The sequence below is a fragment of the Hyaena hyaena genome, unplaced genomic scaffold, assembly GCF_003009895.1.
Source record: "Hyaena hyaena isolate Hyena2069 unplaced genomic scaffold, ASM300989v1 scaffold_8, whole genome shotgun sequence".
NCBI lineage: Eukaryota > Metazoa > Chordata > Mammalia > Carnivora > Hyaenidae > Hyaena > Hyaena hyaena.
This window is the reverse complement of record NW_024080640.1, coordinates 1,314,962-1,336,841: the sequence shown is the minus strand read 5'-3', so window position 1 is coordinate 1,336,841 and position 21,880 is coordinate 1,314,962. Positions and strand designations below refer to the sequence as shown.

Here is a 21,880-nt window from a genome sequence, read left to right as displayed (position 1 = left end):
AAAAGGATTAAAGCCAGAGTAACTGATGAGAAACTAAATTGGGGAAAATTTCAGAAAGTATATCGGGAGAATGCTTCTTGGCAGCCGGCGCTGTTGCCTCCACAAGAATCATCTCTTGAAAATTAAAAAGTCATTGAGACAAAGAGCAAGCAATCCCCAAAGAACATAAGCTGTGTGGTCTGGGAGGTCTTTCCCAGAATACTCGCAAACACAGCCAGCTTTTTCTTTCTTTTTCTGGCAAGAGCGAGAGGCAAACCTAAATGAGAGGGCCAGCATTCAAACACAGTGAACTGGAAGCCCGTGGCCTCATGGCAGACCACTTCAGTTGCTAAGGCGCACCAGCACATCCAGCAGACAGAAGTGTAAGCAGCTGCTCCGGGGGCCAGCTATACCACACATCAGGCGGCCTTAGATTGAAAACTGAGGAGTTTACATCTCGGAGGAACTATACCGATCATCTACAGAGAGGGGGCAGCTAAGAAAACATCTCATCCAAGCCCTTTTAGAGGTGAAAAATATGCAAGCCAAACAAGTAAAATGACTTTTGCTTACAATAAAGCATTGATGGCCGAGCAAGGACTAGACATAAAGTCCTCCAATCCTGATGCCGTGCCACATATAGGAACAAGCATTTGCAGAGGTGACATCTATTAAAATGGTATCTGAAGTTACCTACTGATTAGATCTTTTTCCCAATTAAAATCTCCATTTTTATGTGTCAGCAGAGCAGGTGTCAAAGACGAAGCAAGTAAAGCTTCCATGAGCTTGCTGTTCCAAATCAAACCAACGTTTGTTAAATACCACCATATGCAACGCAAGCAGAGACTTAAGAGTCCAATATTACAAAAGAACACCCAAAAAAGAAGCACAAAGGAAGAAAACTCCAAAATGATAAAAACAGGATTGGCAAACTACAGCCCACTGGCCAAATCCATCCCACTGCCTGCTTTTGTACAACCCAAGAGCTAAAAATGGTCTTTACATTTTTAAATGGCTGGGAGAAAAAAAATCAAAAGGGTATTATGTAACATAGGAAAAGAGTATGAAATTCAAATTTCAGTGTCCATAAATAAAGTTTTATTGGAACATGGCCAAGATCATTTATTTACATAACTGTCTCTGGCTGCTTTCACACTGGAACAGCAGAGTTGAGTAGCTTCAAGGAGACCGTATGGCCTGCAAAGCCTAAAATATTTACTTACTACCTGGCCCTTTACAGAGTCACTTTGCCAACCTCTTATATGAGACATGACAAGGGAAGGAGATAAAAACTAGTCTAAATAGCAAGTGCACAGCAAAAATAAATCTGGACTACCACTTCAAGTTATACAAACTGCTCCTTTTTGAAATCAAAGGACAGAGGTACATGGCAGTAAAAATTTAGCTTCAGAATCAAAGCAATATCAGAGCCAGTTAACCTTCAAAGGTTACCACTATCAGCCTCAGTTTCCTCATTTATAAATGTTCATAAAATATGTAGGAATGAATACCCATGAGAGCTGTTATAAAATCTAAATGAGAATAAAAGCACTTAACACAGAGACTGGTCAAAAGACCCAATACATAACAGCCAATATTGTTCTAAGAAATGGCTCAAGGGGCACCTGAATGGCTCATTTGGTTAAGTGGCAGACTCCTGATTTCGGCTCACATCTTGACCTTGTGGCTGAGATCAAGCTCTATACTGGGCTCCATGCTGACAGTGCACAGAGGGCCTGCTTCTGATTCTCTCTCTCCATCTCTCTCTGTCCCTCTCCTACTTGTGCTCACTTGCTCTCTCAAAATAAACAAAAACAAGGGGAGCCTGGGTGGCTCAATCGGTTAAGCATCCGACTCTTGCTTTGGCTCAGATCTCACAATTGGTGGATCTGAGCCCCCACACTGGGCTCTGTGCTGACAGCGCAGAGCCTGCTTAGGATTCTCTTTGCTCCTCCTGTGCACTCTCTCCCCCCTCTCTAAATAAATAAATAAACTTTTAAAAACATTATGTAAAAAAAAAAAGAAAGAAATAGCTCAGACTGCAGTCTCATGTAAAGACTATAAGAGTACGTACAATAGAAAAAGGTGGACATTTCCTCCAGGAGTATAAAAGTATCAAAATCATGGAAATTCTCCCACAACTGAATGCAGTCAGAAAGGATTAAATAGTAGCTACACTGACACACAGGTGGTGCCTCCACGACTGCAAGTTTACTTCAGTGCTGACGAAATGTGCGCCACTCTCTGCCAGGCTCATCAAGTAGAGTGGAGACAACAAAACTTTTCAATACTGGCAAGAACTAAAAATAGTAATTTTAGATCACCTGCCAAAATAGCAATCAATGCACTTCCTACAATTTTACTTCCAGGGCCCTAAAGTAAAGGAACTAGATCCCAAATATTACAGGTGGGGAATTTCTGAAGTATGTCCACATGCAAGTGGAGATCAAAGAAGCCAAACTGAACAAACTGTGGACTGCCAGTGACAACTGTGCACTGATTCTTTTTAAAAGGGCTATTTTGAAGATTAGGATTCTGACTTTGGAGGAACTGTGGGGGTTAGCATTGGAAGGAATCACATGTAAAATTCCTTAAGTAATAATTTATTGACTTAAAGTGACTAAGTCTGTGCTCAAAAACTTACATTGTTATCATTATTAAATTCAGATTATTTATATGTAAAAAAAAGGATTAAATAACACATAATCTACCTTCCCCATTTACGAGCTAAGATACTCCCTCCCTCTCTAAAACAGTAAATGTTAAGTGTTTATGTCAGAATTTTTGTCTGTTAAGTATATCTTAAGTCTGCACTGAACTTCATCCCTGACAAAGTGTGGTGGCGATCATAGCCTCAGATGACCACGAACTCTGAAATGAGTCCTGAGTTTGAAAACAAATTCAAGTGAAAATCATTCCAAGCACTGTGATGTTCCCTCCTGTATAAATGAGGGCAATACTTCTACTACAATCTTCCCTGGGTTGTTAGGATTACTAAGTGAGACGCCTCACAGTACCTGACCCCCAGCAGGTACTCAGTAATGTTAAGGGCACACTGGTCTCTCTTCCTTTCCTTTCCCTTCTGCCCTATCCTCCACCCCTCTACATCCTCACAACCCTGCTGTGAGGAAGGAGAGCAGGCACTGTCCTCCTCACTCTGTAACTGAGGAAATGCGGCAGTTAGACGATGGCATCAGAGCTAGAACACAGGTCTTCCCAGCACACTTTCAATAAACCCCAAAACTAAATACACGTGAACTGGGAGTCAAAAATAGGTGGCTGGGAGTGGTGGTGGGCAAAACAGGTAAGAGAGTAAAAAGGTACAAACTTCTAATTATAAAATAAATAACTCTTGAAGATGTACAGCATGGCAACGATAGATACTGTACTGCATATATGAAAGGTGCTAAATTGGAACTTAAAAGATCTCATCACAAGGGGCGCCTGGGTGGCTCAGTCGGTTGAGCGTCCGACTTCGGCTCAGGTCATGATCTCGCAGTTTGTGGGTTCAAGCCCTGCGTTGGGCTCTGTGCTGACAGCCAGCTCAGAGCCTGGAGCCTGTTTCAGATTCTGTGTCTCCTTCTCTCTCTCTGACCCTCCCCTCTTCATGCTGTCTCTGTCTCTCTCTCTCAGAAATAAATAAAACATAAAAAATTAAAAAAAAAAAGATCTCATCACAAGAAAAAAAAACACCTGTAACTATGTATGGTGACAGATTCCAAATAGCCTTATTGTGATCATTTTACAATATACAAATATCCAACTGTTATACTGTACAACGGAAACTAATATAATGATGTATGTCAATTACATCTTATTAAAAAAAATTTGTAGCTTACATAAAACACTAAGGTTGTAACTTCTGCACAAATAAAGCCTGACCCAATCTTCAGGAAGCCTGTACCAGGATTTACCCAGGATGATGGTCCTCTGCGGAGCCAAGTCTGCACTACTCAATGCCAAGCCCCACTGTTGTCAAGGATCCAGAGATCAAGACACAGTTATGCAGAAATAAGAGACTTCAGGAAGAACTATGTCAGGCAAATGTGTCCTTTCAGAGAAATCCATTCCAGTTGTCAAAAGAAAAATCTCAAAGTGGGCAACAGTCACGTGAAAATTACCAAAGAAAGAAGCAACATAACATAGAAGAACATAAAAGTTATCACTGAAGGACTTTGACCTCTATACCAAATGCTTAAGGTCAAGTATTCATACTACATTAAAGATGAAAAATTACTGTAGTGAGCAGGGCTTTGTGTTGGAGACTTTGCTCTTTAAATTTATATTTTCTTATTTTTATTTGTTTTAAGGGAAAGGGAGAGAGAGAGCGCGCGAGAGCACACAAGCAGGGAAGAGGCAGAGAGAGAGAGGGAGAGAGAATCCCAAGCAGACTCCACACTCGGCACACAGCCCAACATTGGGCTCGATCCCACGAACCATGGGATCATGACCTGAAAAGAAATCAGGAGTCAGACGCTTAACCAAATGAGCCACCCAGGAACCTCTAAAATGCTTTGGAATCAAAGAATTCAAACCTTCTCGAAGTGCACAGTTCAAAAAGGCTATCATGCCCAAAAAGGATCTCGAGTTTTAGAGAGAGTCCCTCTTTCTTCCTATGCTCGTTATCTGGTGGGAATTTTAAAAATTTACGTATGTGGTCTAATTAGGTTTTATAGTCAGGAAAACCAGAAGCTCCCTAATGTCTCAAAAGTTTTTAGAAAAAACTGATGGAAGTTCAATTATAATAATTAAGCACATTCTGTAAGAGAGTAGAACACCTCCACACTTCTGGTTTCAGTGAAGCCTTGGGATCTTGCTTATAAACTCTTTCTCTCAGAGTTGGCTTTACCATCATAGAGGAATGGGATTATCAAAAACAATGCCTGAGTCTCCCCTCTTTAATCTAGAAGGGGCAGTCTGGGGAGATGCCAAAAGAAATTCTGTTAATTTGCAAGACACTGGATTTTCTTTTGTTCTTAACCAAATCCTGAAATTTCCTCCTCGGGTCCTCCATACCTTTGGCATTCTCCATAATGTGGATTGTCCAGATCAAAATGGAAGGACAGGAAAGTAGTATTTTCAGCCAGCATGTGGAGGGGACAGGAAGAAGTCTCTACTGCTAATCAACTACAGCTTGAAAGCACTGAACGGTTATATCATTGCAGCCACAATGGCTGCAGACTAGAGAGAAGAATGACTCAGTTGAGTCCCATCACCTTTCAACTGAAAACAAAAGAATTTTAGGCAGAAGTGAGAAGTGTGCACAGAAAGCCTCTGAAAAAAATTACAGACCAGAAATCACTTAAAAGCCTGTTAGAAATGCACACACCAATTCCACCCAGGACCTACTGAATCAGAATCTGCATTTCAATCAGATCCCAGAGTGATGGGTAGGCACAATAAAGTTATTAATTCCCTGCCTCTTTATCCCCACCCTAACTGCCTGGCTCAGAAACATGCTTTCCAGCAAATTCAGCTTAAACTATTTCCACAAGGAGGCCTTCCAAATCCCCAAACTAGGTCAGATAGCCTTGTTATATGTGCTCTCTGACTACGCCATACTTCGACTCATGGAATTTATTGTAACACTAAACAGTATAGTTGTTTAGTACTGGTTTCCTCTCTAAGCTAAAAGATCTATAAGGGCAAGGACCAGGTCTATCTTAGTCACCATGATAGCCCCAGAGCCCAGAACAAGACCAGAGACAAAGTCAGCATTCAATAGGTATTTTTTGAATAAATTAATGTCCCTACGGTGTATAAAACACAGTGCCAGACTGGAGAGAAAGGACAAGAACAATCAAGACATGGTCCTTGTCCTTAAACAACTCCTAGCTTAGTGAATTCTTGCCGTAGCTAACAAGAGCCAGGATTGCCAGAGCATGTGCCACATTCACAGCTGTTTTCCTATTTCTCTGCCAAATGACAACAGGTAGCCCAAATATTCTCTAAGGCCTACCCACCCCCTTGGCATGATCCACAGGCAAGCATGTCCTCAACTAGTCCTCCCCTTATCCAGGACTCTCCACTCCTAGAGTTCAGGACCTGTCCAGCCTTCTCTCTGCCCTCTGTAATACAGTTCCAATGGTCTTCAGCATCATCCCATTCTCCTCTAGGAAGTCTGTGTTACTGCTGGGAACATTTTCTTCAGCACCCCCTTCCCTCAGCAATCCTCTTATTATGTGATATTGAATTTCCCTTGTTACCTCCTTCAGGAACATCTTACCTAACTCCTATCTAACCACTCAATTGATTACTTCCTATGAGCTGTCAAGTTTACTCTATTCAACAGAAACCACTCAAATCTATATCCCAGACCACACTGGAGAATCTCCCAATTAACTATTCAATATGCAATTGTCTTCCCACTTTCCTCAGTCATTTCCCATATCCCCCAAAGGGACACTAAGCTAATGCGATAATTTCATCTTTGATTATATTCTCCACGATTCTTATATTTATTCTTATTTAACAAACAAGAATCTTTCGATAGATTTTACACCCCAAAGTCTATATCCAAATACCTAGGTAGCAAAAACATATTTGAATTTCTTAACTGGCAGCAATGAAAGTAACACTATTTCCTCTATCATCAGAGAAGCAACTCACAGAGAAATGTAAGCGGACAGGCAAAGAACACACCGTGACAGGGAGGCAAGTGATCAGAGAAGGCATCAGCAAGATTGGGCTATCAGCAAGCCAGCTCACAGCTGTCAACAGGCTCATAATAAACCGCCCCACCTCCACCAGACCAGATCCCAGCTGGAGCCCAATGCAGCCACTAAAAATATCAAATTCTAGACTTTAGGACTCTGATGTAGCACTGTGTGTACACAAGTATTAGACATGTGTTCCTGTGCTGGTCATGGACAGGGTTAACAATTCCAAGGGCTGTGCCTTCTGAATGTTTTCCACATCCCAACCTTTAACAGTCACAGATGGATAGGAGCCCTAGTTCAAAGATTTGGTTGGGGACTACTAGAAATTTTAAAGCACTAAAAGCACTTTGAAAAGTTACTGATTTGTGGGGGTGCCTGGGTGGCTCAGTCAGTTGAGTGTTCCAACTTCGGTTCAGGTCATCATCTCACGGTTCATGGGTTCAAGCCCCGCGTTGGGCTCTGTGCTGACAGCTCAGAGCCTGGAGCCCACTTCGGATTCTGTTTCTCCCTCTCGTTCTCTGCCCCTCCCCCACTTGCACTCTCTTTCTCAAAAATAAATATTAAAAATTTTTTTAAAGTGACTGATTTGTATTTTTTCTTAAACATTTCAAAATATACACTCAGGGGCGCCTGGTTGGCTTAGTTGGTTAAGCGTCCGACTTTCGCTTAGGTCATGATCTCGCAGTTCGTGGGTTCGATCCCCGCATCGGGCTCTTTGCTGACTGCCAGCCCAGAGCCTGGAGCCTGTTTCAGAGTCTGCATCTCCCTCTCTCTCTGACCCTCCCCTGCTCACGCTCTCTCTCTCTCTCTCTCCTAGAAATAAAAAAAAAAAAAAAAAAAAAAAATACACTCCTAGGGTGTCTGGCCTCAGCCTATCTTATGGGTTTCAATAACTGATACAGTTTTTCTGTGCCCATACATTTCATATACATGCCCCCTCTGGGTTTCAGAACTACTACATACAGTCATACAAGAGGAGGGTTGAAGATCACATGCCTCTTAAACTTCTGCGTGCACCACACATAGCAGAGGCAACTCCCTGAAGACACAGGCTTCTTCTCTTAAGGAAACCCAAGAAAAAGTTGTTGCTGATGGCAAAAAAGATCTCCCCTCCTCCGCGCAGGAACTGACAGAGGTGAACCAGAGGTTGCCAAGGTAGGGTGAAGCCTGGGACTGCATTCCAGGAGCTACTCAGTTATTGGATTGGTCCAGCACCTGCCCCCCACTCTGACTCTTTCCTCCTCAGGACCCTCAATGCTCAGAGGAAGGAAGTGCCCCCATGATTCCTGATCCAGGGAGGCAGCAGCCAGAGGGCAGCTCCCATGCCTGTGGTGGCCATCCCTGACTTCTCACAGCACTGCTCTGAAGAGAGCTGACACTAGAAACAGCTAAATGAAAGCACACCGGAGATCCTGAAATATCCAAGAGAAATGAAGATTAGTGCCTTGTGTATTTCTCAGGTTTGTTTCCACAAAGTCCTATGCATTTTTCCTCAGAATGAACTTACAGCAATAGGGATGCGAGCTTATAAAGCATAATACTCAGTACTATTCAGAGTATATCATCTCTAAAGAACATCTAATACATTTATTTTGATTTATATACAAGACTGACTGTAGAACTTAAGGATGCAATTCAATTTCTATGCCACCCATGAAAAACATTAATTTTTCCCATTTTATTTTCCTGATTTGTTTGGAAACTTTTCCTATGTGAAACATTAATGGTCAATTTTAGATGTCAAAATAAAGTACAAATCACAAATCTACCATAAATATTTCAGAATCCTTTATTGCTAAATTAATATACCATCCCAGGGTGCTCCTTATCATTAAAATCCTAGGAAAACTATCATGGGGGAATAAAAATTGAAGTTTCCAATCATCTAACACACCTGGAGATCACCAGACAAGTTTCTTCCCCTACTACCTGCTGGTGCCCCAGCCTAGGCCCTCCCTCCTCCACCATAAGGCACAGGTTTGCATACCTCCTCAAGAAGCTAAACATAAGCCTATCTAGCCTATCTGGAATGCCCTTGTATTATCTTCACTGCAGCTACTGCCCCTCCATTTTTATTAAAAACATACATAATATTCTACATATCATATGCTAACCATAAAGTCCAGCTCTCTGATTCCCCTCACCTTTTTTTGGGGGGGGGGGTGCAAAGGGAGCACACTCTCTAATGAATAACAAAATAAATACATTCCTGTAACATATAAAGCATAGAAATTTCAATTCCACGTTCATGGACAGCTCCGACTCAGAGAGCACCTTTACTTTTCTCACTGGCATCAACCACTTTCAAAAACCAATTTTCGAAGTTCCTGTTCCTCAGATAATCTAAGTCCCAAGCTTCTTCTCTCTACATTGGCTTTCAGCTTCCCCTGTTGATAATCAAAGAAACACATTTTCTATTACACGAGAGAGGTACTCTCATTAAGGGCACTGATAAGGGGACACTTAAGAATTAAATGGAAACCAAGCAGTCGAGCTAACAACCCTACAGCTGCCTGGCCATGTAACGGGAAGTTATTCCTCCAGAGCTAGAATCGGATGACTGACACTGGGGCAGGGCAGGCTTACCCAGGAGCTAGGCCTGTAACCCACAGAGAGCCTGCGGGAGGTCTCAGGAAATTCTAAAGCTCTCACAATAGAGGAGTTTAACAAGATAACTGGGCTTTTAAGTAATAGAGGCAACCTCCTGGCCTCTGGGCTGTGAAAGGGCTCACCTACCAGGAGTAATAACACAAGCAATTACTGCACACAGAATAATAGATCTCAGCAGGATTCCAGGACCCAGGCACTCCAGCATCCCCACTTCCACACAGAGGGAAGGAAAGGGAGGTAGGAAAAGAATGCACCACTTTTCATGAAGACCTTGGAGAATCTTATTAGGTAAGCAGATAAATTACACTTGGCATAGTAATTCACTGTTTGGGGTTGTTGCCCAAAATAAAAATGCCCTGGTATTAAAGGCTATAAAACAATGGATTTTCCCTCTCCTGGAAGAGAATTCATAAAGTTTAAAAGTTCACTAACCTCCCATTCCAGAGACTGGAAACAAAAACTCCGAAGCCCCGCTTCTTGTTCCTTTCTCTACTACAAACTTCCAGCAACGCTTAGTCACTTTAGGCAAGTAGCCTTAACCTTGCACATTGCATCCAGATTGCTCACAGCTGCTTTCAAGACCATCTGAGTGTTCCCACCTGTACTTACCCATTTCTCCTGCCTTTTATCTCATCCATTGTATTCCTCTGGCTCTGTCAAGACCTGTCACTTTCACCACCTCCCCAGAAAAGATTTCTAAAACAAATGGATCTGAAAATATCACATTTGATTTTGCAATGTGTCCATTCTCCAAAAACCATCAATACTTAAATTCACAAGTTCCCCTTTCCATCATAAAACAAAGCTCCCTGCTCTATTTATTTTTTTAATTTTTTAAACATTTTTATTTATTATTGAGAGACAGAGCATGAGCATGGAACGGGCAGAGAGAAGGGGAGACACAGAATCTGAAGGAAGCTCCAGACTCTGAGCTGTTAGCACAGAGCCCGATGCAGGGCTAGAACCCACGAACCGCGAGATCATGACCTGAGTTGAAGTGGGATGCTTAACCGACCGAGCCACCCAGGCGCCCCTCCCTACCTCTATTTAACAGCAACATTTTAATGAGAATGACAAGTAAATTTTCATCAGCCCAAAGCTTTAACCAGAACCAAGCACATAACCTGGGGTCTCAAGTCTAGGCTGCCTACTCTCCATTAAAGGCTTTTTTAGCCATGAGACCCTCCCCTCAGCCATCCTAGTTGCTCGATTTACAGAAACACTTACTTTTGCTTATTTTGGTCTCTGTGAACTTTGTGGACCCCCCCTCACACACACTCCCCCAGATTTAACTGTTCTTCCTAAGCACAGTAAACATGCATTTTATCACTGGAATCACATACTCTGAAGTGAAAAGAGGTGTTACTGATAATTATGCCGAGACAACAGGTGTGAAGAGAAAGAGCCCAAGGCAGACTGGGATGGAAGTTGCCCTGTCATTTACAAAGGTGCCAAGGCCAGGTAAAGAAGCTGTTCCTTGCAAATAACTAATTTATGTTCTTGCTGGGAGACTGGAGGTTTAGAAAATTGGCACAGAGAACCAAAAAACCTCCAAGCACATTTGGATTACTTGGTTCCCCTGGGGGAATAAAGATATTAGAAAATGTTTTACATTGCAGTAAAAAATTGTTCTAAATATATACCAGCATTTAATATTTACACACACATGAGAACTGTCCCCTTTCCAATTCTCTTTCAATCATTCCTATTAAATGAAGAACGAAGTTCCAGTTTGGCGGCTGGAAGCCTTCAGTACATCTTCATCACTTATTAAACTTTCTACAGAGCCCTCTGCAAATCACCGTACCAAGCTAGAATTTACTAAAACTTAAGTTTCCATTGTGCATTTTTTAAGGCACTTTCTAGTTATGGCAACTAACACTGGTTTCCCATTTTCAATAGTGAAATTAAGTTTGCTTTAAAAATAATATTTCAGGGGCGCCTAGGTGGCTCAGTTGTTCGAGCGTCCGACTTCAGCTCAGGTCCCGATCTCAACGTTTGTGAGTTAGGAGCCCCGTATCGTACTCTGCTGTGTCAGCGCAAAGCCCACTTTGGATTCTCTGTCTCTCTCCCTCTGCCCCTCCCCTGCTTGTGCTCTCTTGCTCGCGCGCTCTCTCTCTCTCTCTCTCAAAAATAAACATTTAAAAAAATTTAATAAAAAATAAAATAAAAACATTCCAATTTTTAAAATAGCTGATTGCCAGTAGAAGCAGTGTTCCTATGCTAAAACCATGGCAGAAATACACACACATCTGAAGCCCAGCAAACCTGAGGTAACCCGTTAACACCAAGGCTGGGATCAGCACTTGACAGAAAGGCTGCCAACACTGACTCCCCTGGTTCAGTCTCTCCAAACAACTCTAAAAATGTCAGTCTCCCCACACACGATGTGGTCATGCTTACCACCACCTCCCATCCCCACCTTCTTACCCAAGAAGAAAAAGGAGGAAAAGCTATGTGCCTGTCCATAGGAAAAAAGTCAAACCTCTCACAGGACCTTGCCTCTCACCTCCTCATGTCATCTGTAGCTCGGCAGCTGCACACTTCCTTAGTCATGGAGCTCCCCAGAACCCAAAGAAAGCAGATGAGGCCAAAGCTCAAAGAGCCTACTCTCCTTTAAACACCAGGACCTTGGGATGCCTGGGTAGCTCAGCTAGTTAAGCATCTGACTTAGGTTCAGGTCATAATCTCACTGTTCATGAATTTGAGCCCCGAGTCAGGTTCTGTGCTGACAGCTCAGAGCCTGGAGCCTGCTGCAAACTCTTTGTCTCCCTCTCTCTCTGCCCCTCCCCCACTGGCACTCTTGTCTCTCTCAAAAATAAACATTAAAAAAAATTTTTTAAAAAGTAGTTATTTAATGATTCCCAGATGGTTGGCCTCTGCCCTCTGCCAAAGAGATACAATGGTTTTCAAGGATACTCTGGAGAAACAGGACTACCAAACATGCAGTGATTAATAAGATATTAAGCTGTATTTTGCCCTAAATTTTACCTAAGATGGTATTTTAAGAAATAAACAGGTGAAGTGTAAGTAAAGCCCCCCCTACAACCACCAAAAACATTAAGTGAGAGTAACAGGTATCAGCAATTGTACTTCCAAGAATGTATCTTACAGAAATGCCAACACAAGAACACAAAGACGTAAAAAGAACATTCAGTCAGTGTAGCAGTGTGTAGAACCACGAAAAACTGAAAACATACATCAATGAAAAAATGAGTAAGTAAATACCCAAATGATGGAATACTCTGCAACCATTAAAGAATGGGGTAGGATCTATAATTAGATATGATAGCTATGGCAATTTTTTAAAAATCTGTAGGAGACATATATTATCACCCCATTTCTGTTTCTTAAAAAAACAAAGGGGGTGTATGTATTACATTTCTGTATGCAAAGCTTGGAAACACATTTTCTTAGGGGAATGAGAATGAATGACAGAAAACTGAGAAGGTCAGAGGGAGAGATATTTTTATATTTACTTCACATACTTCTATACTATTTGAAATCTCATGAGCAGATATTAAGTCTAAAACTTAAATATTGGTAATTATTAAATAATTAATACTGGTTGGCATTCACCTGAACATTTTGAAGAAATTCAGGATTGAACTAGAAAACTGCTGCTGAAAACGAGGAAAAGGCACAAAGGGGACTGTAGATGTGGCCCTTAATCATGACTTCAAAAACCTGAGAACTATAGAAAATTTTACTTCCATATTAGACAAACTAGTGGCATAAAAAGTAAAGACTAAGACCACCAAAGAGGTCATTTGGGGTTTTACTGATGTTGTCAAGAACGGGGCTTATAAACATAAAACAGGATACAGACAAACCAGAAGGCCTTCTTCTGGGAGAAGTGTGGCTCCCACGGATGACAAAAGCAGAAAGTGAGCAGCACAGAATCTTCATGTTTGTAGATGACACTAAAGACTTCCAGGGTAATAATGTGCCAAGTTATTGGCACCAAATTATAGGAAGATCCTGGGAATCTATGCAAATAGAAGGAAAAGTGGCAGATGAGTGTTAAAATGAGCATATGGCCTAAATCAGGCATTAGAAAACAACAACTTCTCAGCTGTCAGTTATGACCCAAGAATAAGATCCAAGAGTCACTGTAAACAGACCCCTGAGGGTATCAGCCCAATACTGAGGTACAGATTAAAAGCAACGCAAAGTGTCCTGGGAGCCATCAAGACAAGTGCTAAAAAGAAAGCGAAACTAGTATCCTCCTCTCATTAAATTCTGATGCACCCGCCCCCCCACACACACACACTATGTTCCTTCTGTCATTTGTGTCCTGCCCCTTCAACTACATACAGAAAAATCAGTGGGTCTCAAATGCCAGTCCCCAGATCCATCCAAGAAATGACTCTTTCAGAAACACTTAAGGAGAGGCTTTTCAAAAAACACAGATTCCCAGGCCACACTCACAGAGATTCTATTTCAGTGCCCCCAAAAGGCCTTCTCGGTGGTCCTGAAGCATGGATCTGTTCAGGAAATCACTGGGAGGCTTCTCTCTAAATCTATGCTCAGAAAGGATTTAAGAAAGCTTACAATAAAAAAATAAATTCAAAAGAAAAGAAACCATGTAAGGAACTACCAAGAAAAGATTATAATGATTCCTATACATGCACATTAAATGAAGTGGAAAAGATCTGCAAAAGACAATTAGGATCACCTACAGGAAGAAGCTCCAGACTTGAAGTGTGAAAAGCAGAGCTCATAACCCTACCAAGCCCCCCAAGATCCTCCAATTAAGAGCAGGGCCAGAATAAACTCTCCCCATGAGCTACAGGTTCCCAGAGTGCCCTCTTCATCTCTACCCTTCTCAAGTCAAGGACATAGCCCCCAGGAGAATGTCAGGGTATTCCAAAGCAGAGGTGAGCCTGTGTAATTAAAACCCACCGCTGGCATGTTCCTCTGGGTCCCAAACAAGCACTCTTGCTAGTCTACCGTAATACCACTACTGAAGCCAGGACCCTCCCTAGCTCATTTCTATCCACCTTCAAACCACTCCACTATCCAATGACAGTCTAATTCAAATTTTAACTCTCTCAGGGCACCTGGGTGGCTCAGTCGGTTGAGTGTCCAATTTTGGCTCAGGTCATGATCTCACGGTTCGTGGGTTCGAGCCCCGTGTCAGGCTCCGTGCTGACAGCTCAGAGCCTGGAGCCTGCTTCTGATTCCATGTCTCCCTCTCTCTCTGACCCTCCCCTGCTCACACTGTCTGTCTGTCTCTCTCTCTCTCAGAAATAAATAAAACATTAAAAAAAATTGTAACTCTCTCATTTTCCACACTTTGTACAAAAACCACAGTACCACATTTCATATCTCATAATCTACTGTCTGAAAAAAAAAAAAAAAAAAAAAGACAAGCAATGGGAACAGAAATGTTTCATGCAGAATAAGCAGCAACTCAAAGTAAAACCTACCATAAGGTAGATTTCTCAGTTTGGGTTCATCATGCCTAAAAGACATGCAGTGTAAGGTTTCTTATACAACCACAGCCTTTGGGACTGTTAGGAGCTTAGCGACAATGAGTTTATCACTTCTTTTAAAAAAGAAAGAGTATGAGGGGCACCCAGGTGTCTCAGTCAGTTAAGGGTCTGACTCCTGATTTCGGCTAAGGTCATGATCTCAGTTTGTGGTTTGAGCCCTACATGGGGCTCTGCACTGACAGAGCAGAGCCTGCTTGGGATTTTCTCTCTCTCCCTCTCTCTCCCTTTCAAAATAAACGGAAGAATGGGAAGGATGGAGGAAGGAAGGAGCCTGAGAGGTGAAATGTCTTATCCCACATCACCCCAGTGGAGAATAGCAGCATCTGGGCTAGAACCTGTATTCCCTGAACCCTAGGCCAATGATCTCTCTCCTCTGCCATGCCGCTTCCCAGAGACAAGGTTAATAAATTGGGTTTACTAACTTTAAGCACAGATTCTCCAAGCTCAATTCATCCTCTTACACACAAGGTTGGTGTTACAAGACCATCCCAAGGAGACTACTTCCCACACAGAGAGAACCGAAAGCACCTCAAAATGTGTTAAGGTATAAACAGAGGAGACGGTGCCTTAAGTCAGTCGTCATAAACGGAGACAATGTGCCAATCCCAGTTTATATCACTGATTGAACATTTAAAAAATGACATCTGAAAATGTCACCTAAATTTTCATTAGCTTTTCACCTATAAATTGTTTTACTTCCTAATTTTCAAAATATGCCAACAGGAGCCACTGTTTTTTTCCCCTAAACATCAGAACTAAGCGTGAATAACATTAGTGTATCATATTGAGTCTCACTGAAAGTGAAATCCCAAAACACTCCATCTGCATCAAATGTTCACAACCTGTGATTCTGCATTAATTTCTGCTGTAAAAACAAAAAGCATATGTCAGTCTCCCATGAGAGAAATTAGCAAGCGAAGCTGGGTGTCTATCCATTTTCCAACAACAACTAAGAGGAAAAGCTATATAAGCCCCATAAGAGCTGAATCCCGTCATTCCTTGTCCCAGATAGATAAGGCAAAGAATGTCCTACAATATTTCTTAGCTATGCCGTTCTTTGGAGAAATGAAATAAAATAAATCCAGAGACCAGATTCCAAAGGATATCAACTGCACCTCCTGCTAGAACCACGTGTCTGTCAGCTAGACCGCTAATCCAATGAAAAGGGGGTACACAAAAGTCCTTGGATTCTTCACTCATTTCCCGAATTCACCCTCCAAGTAAACTGAGGCATAGACTCCACCAAATCATTTGCCCATTTATTACCAGCACTGATCACCACCAAACCTTAGGAGTCTTCCATCATGTTAATAAGCCACACTGTGCATGAGCTAGTTCCTCCCTTGAGCTCTGAAGCATGCTACTTTGCTCTGCACTGTCACTGTTACTTCAAGCTTGCTAGGTTAAAAGTGTTGCCAGAGGCCAGAGCAGCAGAATGTTCCACGTAGTAATAAAATGCTAGCAGAAATATAAACAAGGACACGCTCTACATGCTAGTTTACTCTCACTGAGCCTGCTCTTGGCATTTTTCAGCTAAATACCCTCCATTGAAAGATGGTGACCTTAGGAATACTGGCTGACAGGAAGTCAAAAAAGTTTAGTCTTGGCCCCATAGGAAACATGAGTATGACCAAGAGCAAATATTTCTTTTTTTATCAGTTTTCCGCTGTTTACATGTATTCAGTGGAGTTACTGTCCGCTAGTGATCTCGCCAGGGTACCAGAGAACCACCACCTACACTGCTCTTTTGCCTTCTATCACCTAAAATACGCAATAATAGCTCATGCCAAACCCATAGCATTTATGTGGAACAATGAACTTGAGGAAATTAGATACTATAAAAATACTGAAGATAAACATCAATAGGAACTGTATAGCTTTTGCACTTGCTGTTCCCTCTCCCAAGAACATACTTCACCTATGGTTGATTCTTTGTTTTGTCCATCAGATCTCAGGACAAATGCTGAGAAACAGCATTCTTTTAGCCTTTCCTAAACACCTTATCTAATGGAGCCACTCCTTCCCTTACTCCCAACCGCCCTGTCCCATTCCCCTACCTGAAATCACTATCTCATAATATCGTGCTTATTTCTTGTGTACTTGTTTATTGTCTGTCTCCTTCAGATATCATAAGGGCAAGAATCTGGTCTACTTTTTACTACTGTTTCTCCAATACCCACATAAAGCTTGATGCAGCAAATGATCAATTTGGTCAAGAAAGGAAGTAAGATTGATCACCATTCTGTATCATTAGTTAGTACATGGCAGCAGCCACTGTGAACACGACTAGAGCCAGCTGGATGCTTCCTTTTGATATAGAAAAAAAAAAAGGACAGAAAACATTTAAGATACAGTAAAACTTAGTACTCCTTTACTTACAATCTTGGTTGGAAGCTACCATGCTCACCTGCTGAGACGTGGACAATTTTAAGGCTCTGGGGAAAAGCCTTCCATCCTATTCTACCTAGTTCTTTGCAAATGGCTCTACTAAAGCATTATTATTCAGCCACTTTGTCCCTTTGAGTAGCAGAATAAGACTATTTTAAGTAGCTTACGAAAGATGCTTTTTCTTTCATTCTGCATGAGCTAAGTGCACGTAGGAAGGAGCAGATCAACGGACTACTACTCTTGTCCCCACTACACTCTGGAAAGATACATACTTCTTAGTTCAGAAACCTAAGATCTAAATTACAGATGGCATTTTCTACAAGCTGTACACTGGAGAAATTTCCACTAAGCTACTCACCGGAAGTCTACATCCCATTTTAGAACAACCTGGCAGCACAATTCCCGGCTGAAGGAGGAAACTTGTGGCCATCTCCTCCTCTGGATGACCCTCTGCCTTAGTCGCCCAGCGAGAATCTCGGTTCTTAGCATAAAACCAAAGACTGGCAGAGGGATTCCTTTCTCCTTTAGGCAATCACATGGGGTGGGGAGACATGAACTGAAATTTGGCACTGTCCTCCCTCTGGCCTTCTATACCATAAGCAGGTGAAGATATGCTGCTTCCATAGCCACTTCTGCTAAGCACACAGATTCCAGAACCGTGGCAGACTCACTCTGCTGTCCTGAAAGCAATCCGTGTACTCCTGCTTGGAAAGACACACAAACACAACAAGTTAGATGGGAAAATTAGAGTGAAAAGACATAGAAAAGGGCTCTATCCTCAAAACAAAAAGTAAATCAGGTGCATAAAACCAGAAAAAAACAGCCATCTCTAAGCAGCTGCTAAGTGTGGTGACCAAATTGTATAATAAGTACCCCAAGACTTCTCTCAACCTCATCTATTTAACATGTGCTGATAATAATCTGTTGAGGCTAAAGAAAGTCTAGCAAATCATTCAAAGAGATCCAGAGTTAGAATCTTTCAGAGTTTTCAGAAAATGGTATCTGATCTGACAAAGGCATTTACTTTTCCAGGTTATATTTTGTCTGCCCACACACTTGCCAGTCTCATCCCAACTCAGGAAACAGAAATCCACCTTCAGTTTTTCCATCATCCTCACTGCCTTTTCAGTAACAGAACAGCTCCAAAATGCTTGTGTCAACTTACTGCCCACTTCCTCCTTAAACACATTCCAGAACCAACTCTTTCTGTCCCTTTGCTCCCACTCTCAAAAACAGAGCCTCTATCTTCACCATCTTTTTAAAAAACTGGTCAAATGCAAAGATTTTTTTTTTTTTACAACTTGATTCCCAAGTTCTTTCTTCTTTAACCTTAAAAAAGGAAAAGGACTTACTAGAAACTCGTACCTTCCATGGCCCTACAATCCGAGTTTTGCCCCCTCAAAAAGAGGAAGGACTTTTCCTCTTCACTGCAGCAAAGCGCATCCCTAGGCGGTTTCAGACCTGCAGCTCGGCCTGAGTCCAGTCACATGTGGAGGGCTCACCAAGAAAAGCACACCTCCAGTTAGTCAGAGTTCCAGTTTCTACCCTTCTCTCGAAAGGCAGTAACTACTATTTTCCAATTCTTCAAACTCTTGCCTTCTCACTTTCCTGTCACAGAGCTCCATCTTCCTTTCTGGAGTTCTTACAAAGCAGTTCCCAGTGCCACTGGAAATGATGACTCTCCAGGAAAATACAACTTTGCCTAGCAGAAGAGCTTCACACAGAGCAATTTGCCAGTGGTCGATTTTTCATTCCAGAGAAGGCTTCTACACCTGGCATAAATCTGCTCATCGCTCTGCAGTTCACCTAGCTTTCCTCCCCTAATCTCCACCTGCAACTCACCCACTCATCCCTGCAGTTTGGTCACAGAAAAAAACAGCAGTGTAGACTATTCAATGGCTGAATTTTAAAAGCTTCCTCCCAGATTCACATGTGTCTTCCACACTACTCTCCTATGCATGTAATGAAGTCGCTGACCACAATAACAGCTTGAGGATAAGGCAAGGAGTAACATCTAATCTTTCCTTAACTTGATTACAGTCAGCTTCACTTTCCTGCAATTTTGTGGTCATACATAACTGGCCCCACCCTCCAAGTTATAAAGTCTTGCCCTAGAGGCAGAAGCTGCGTAGCATGTCAAACAGCACATGCTTTGGTAGACAGGCCTGGGTTCAAGTCCCATTTCTGCCTCTTATTACCAATAAAAAGTGCCTGCCCTTGGGTGAACTATTCTCTAAACCTCAGCTTACACATCTGTAAAATGCAGCCAAAAATGCTATCTACTTGTTAGGTGTTACACATGAAATAATATAAGCAGAACACTCAACACAAGACATGACCCTTAATAAATAAGTGATTGTTGATATTCAGTATCCATGGGGGTAATCTGAAGGTCACTTCAGAGAATCCAGATGCTTTGGAAGCCTCTAGCACTGGTAGGAAGGAAAATCTGTTCAGCCTCATTCCTACGCCACAAATGAGAGGGACCTTTAAGAAAAGTTCAAGCCTTAGCAAAGGAAAAACTCAGATCCGCTCAATGCTGCCAATCACACCACCAGAGCGCCTAGCAATGCTGTGTTCTTATGGTGAAGGGGAAGATCAGTGCAAATGAAAAAGCTAATTTAAGAGGATCTACTCATGGGTCAGATCAATATTTCAAAGAAGGGAAAATATGTGGACCTTGGAAATTCCCTTCTCAATCAGTTTCTAATAAATTCTGACTCTCCATTTGTGTATAAAAGAGAAAACAATACTGAAAGTCCCGGAAATTTCAACTGGTGGCAGAATATTACCTAAGAAATGAACATGAGAATTAGGCTGGGGAGAAAAAAATCTCAAAATCTAATTTTTACACACACACACACACACACACACACAAGCTAAAGAACATTTTAACTCCAACAGACAATAAGCCAAGAAAGCAGGATTTTTTTAAAACTTTTTGCAACTACAAAAAACCATGGAGCTTTGGGAGAAAATGTCACAAAGGATATCTGTTGTTCCAGAAGGAAGTCAGTATTGAAGTCTGAAATGAAATCTATTAGTCTGCGGTCATCAGAATTGGAAAATCTATTAACCAAGAAATGTCAAGTTCCAGGATTTGAGAGGGCTGGAGGAGAAAAAAGGAGACAAGTGATAATAAGAATTTATACTACAAAGCTATCATGGCGCTGGGGGTAAATTTTTAAAAATGAACCTTGCAGGGTTTTAAATTCAAAATTCAAGAATTTAGGGAGTGAGGGGATATGCAAATCAGGCAGAATCTAGTGTTACCGCGGTGGACTGGGAATCCGAACACTTGGGCTCCGGTCCTGGCCCCAATCCAAGCCACCATGTGATGACCTTAGGCAAGTCACTGCCCTCTTCAAAGCAGTCTCCTTAGGTTAGGCGTAAGGGGTACAGTAATAACTAACATTTAAGGGTCAAAAGGAGAAGGAACACAAATACTACTAAGCTCTTGGGACTACACACTTGACACCAAAGGTAGAGAGAAAAAGACGGAATATGAGGGCCAAAAAGTCAGAAAACTTGGGAGTAAGTGAGCGTTGGTAGAAACTGGTAAAGCTTCAAGATGGCCAAATGCTTAGTTTCTGGGAAGAGCGGATGTCAGGATCTCGAAAAGCTGCAAACTGCTCAGCAGATGTCAAAATAAACAGAAGAACGCGGGAATGGGAGGGCAGATATCAACTTATTATCTCCGTTAATCAATTAAGTAATCGATCTGTCCTGGTAAACAGCAGATCTTAGTGCCGCGACCACAGAAATCACTGTGACCCCTGATTCCAGGGTGTCCGGAAAGCAAAGTACCAAGGGGAGTCCTTGTGGGGTTCCGTCTAGGAAGGGAATTCCGAGAATGGGTGAAAAGTGAGGAAAGGGGCAGAGGAAGGGATCTGGGAGACCATGCAGACTGGCGGAAGGGGAAGAAGAACCAGCGCCAAAACCCGCCCGGAGGCGGGCGGTGGGGTCAGTGTCCGGGTCCCCGGTCTCACCATCTTGACGATGCCCCGCTGCACGGTGGGGACCACGGGTCCCCCGGAGGTGCCGCCGCTCTGCGCGGAGGAGGCCATGTGTAGAGACGGAAAGGCAGCAAGTAAGGCGGTGGACCGGCTTGGAGGTGTCAATGTGGGTGTCGGTGTTGGTGGGAGGCCGCCGCGGCAGGGAGCTGGCAGGCGACTGATTTCGGGCAATGGACGGCACGGATGCGGCAGAGGCTCACAAGAGCAGCAGCGGGACTGAGAGCGAAAGAGGGGACGCGTTCTCCGCCGCCGCCACACGTTCTACTCGCCGCGCAAGCGTGCCAGAGCGCCACCGCCCTCCAGCCAATTAGCGCCCAGAGCCCGCCGGACCTCAAGCCAATAGGCACCCTGCTCTCGGAGCCCCGCCTCTTAGTCCCAAAACGGGTGGCAAGCTCCAGGAAGCGCTGAAAGAGCTGATTTGCGGTGACGGGCTAAGTATGGGGCAGGACTTCCGGGGCAGCCGTAGTAGGTAGTGTCGGGAGGTGTAGTGGGAAGGAAAGGACACGTCAGCATCTGGCCGCGGGGCGCGGGGGGCCATGGGAGCCTCGGGGGCGGGGCCAGCCTCGCCCTCCAGCCTAGCCCCGCCCATTGAGCCCCGCCCCGCGGGCCAGCGGGGAGCCCACGTGGACTGCTGAGTTCCTGGAGGGGTGCACCCGGATTGGGAACTGCGGATTGGGGAATACGGAGCCGAAGACCTGAAGACCTGAAGGATCTCCGTACCGACTGCACA

The 21,880-nt window shown here is 43.0% G+C and overlaps 1 protein-coding gene across 1 annotated transcript in view; it reads right to left on the bottom strand.

Moving 5' to 3' along the window:
• Nucleotides 1-21,409, bottom strand: part of SND1 (staphylococcal nuclease and tudor domain containing 1) — a 409,429-nt gene extending 388,020 nt beyond the window's left edge. The window contains exon 1 of the mRNA XM_039243180.1: nucleotides 21,124-21,409. Within this exon, the coding sequence (XP_039099111.1) occupies nucleotides 21,124-21,201 (78 nt within the window). The 5' untranslated portion in view covers nucleotides 21,202-21,409. The remainder of the gene's footprint in view (nucleotides 1-21,123) is intronic.
• Nucleotides 21,410-21,880: the final 471 nt, after the last annotated feature.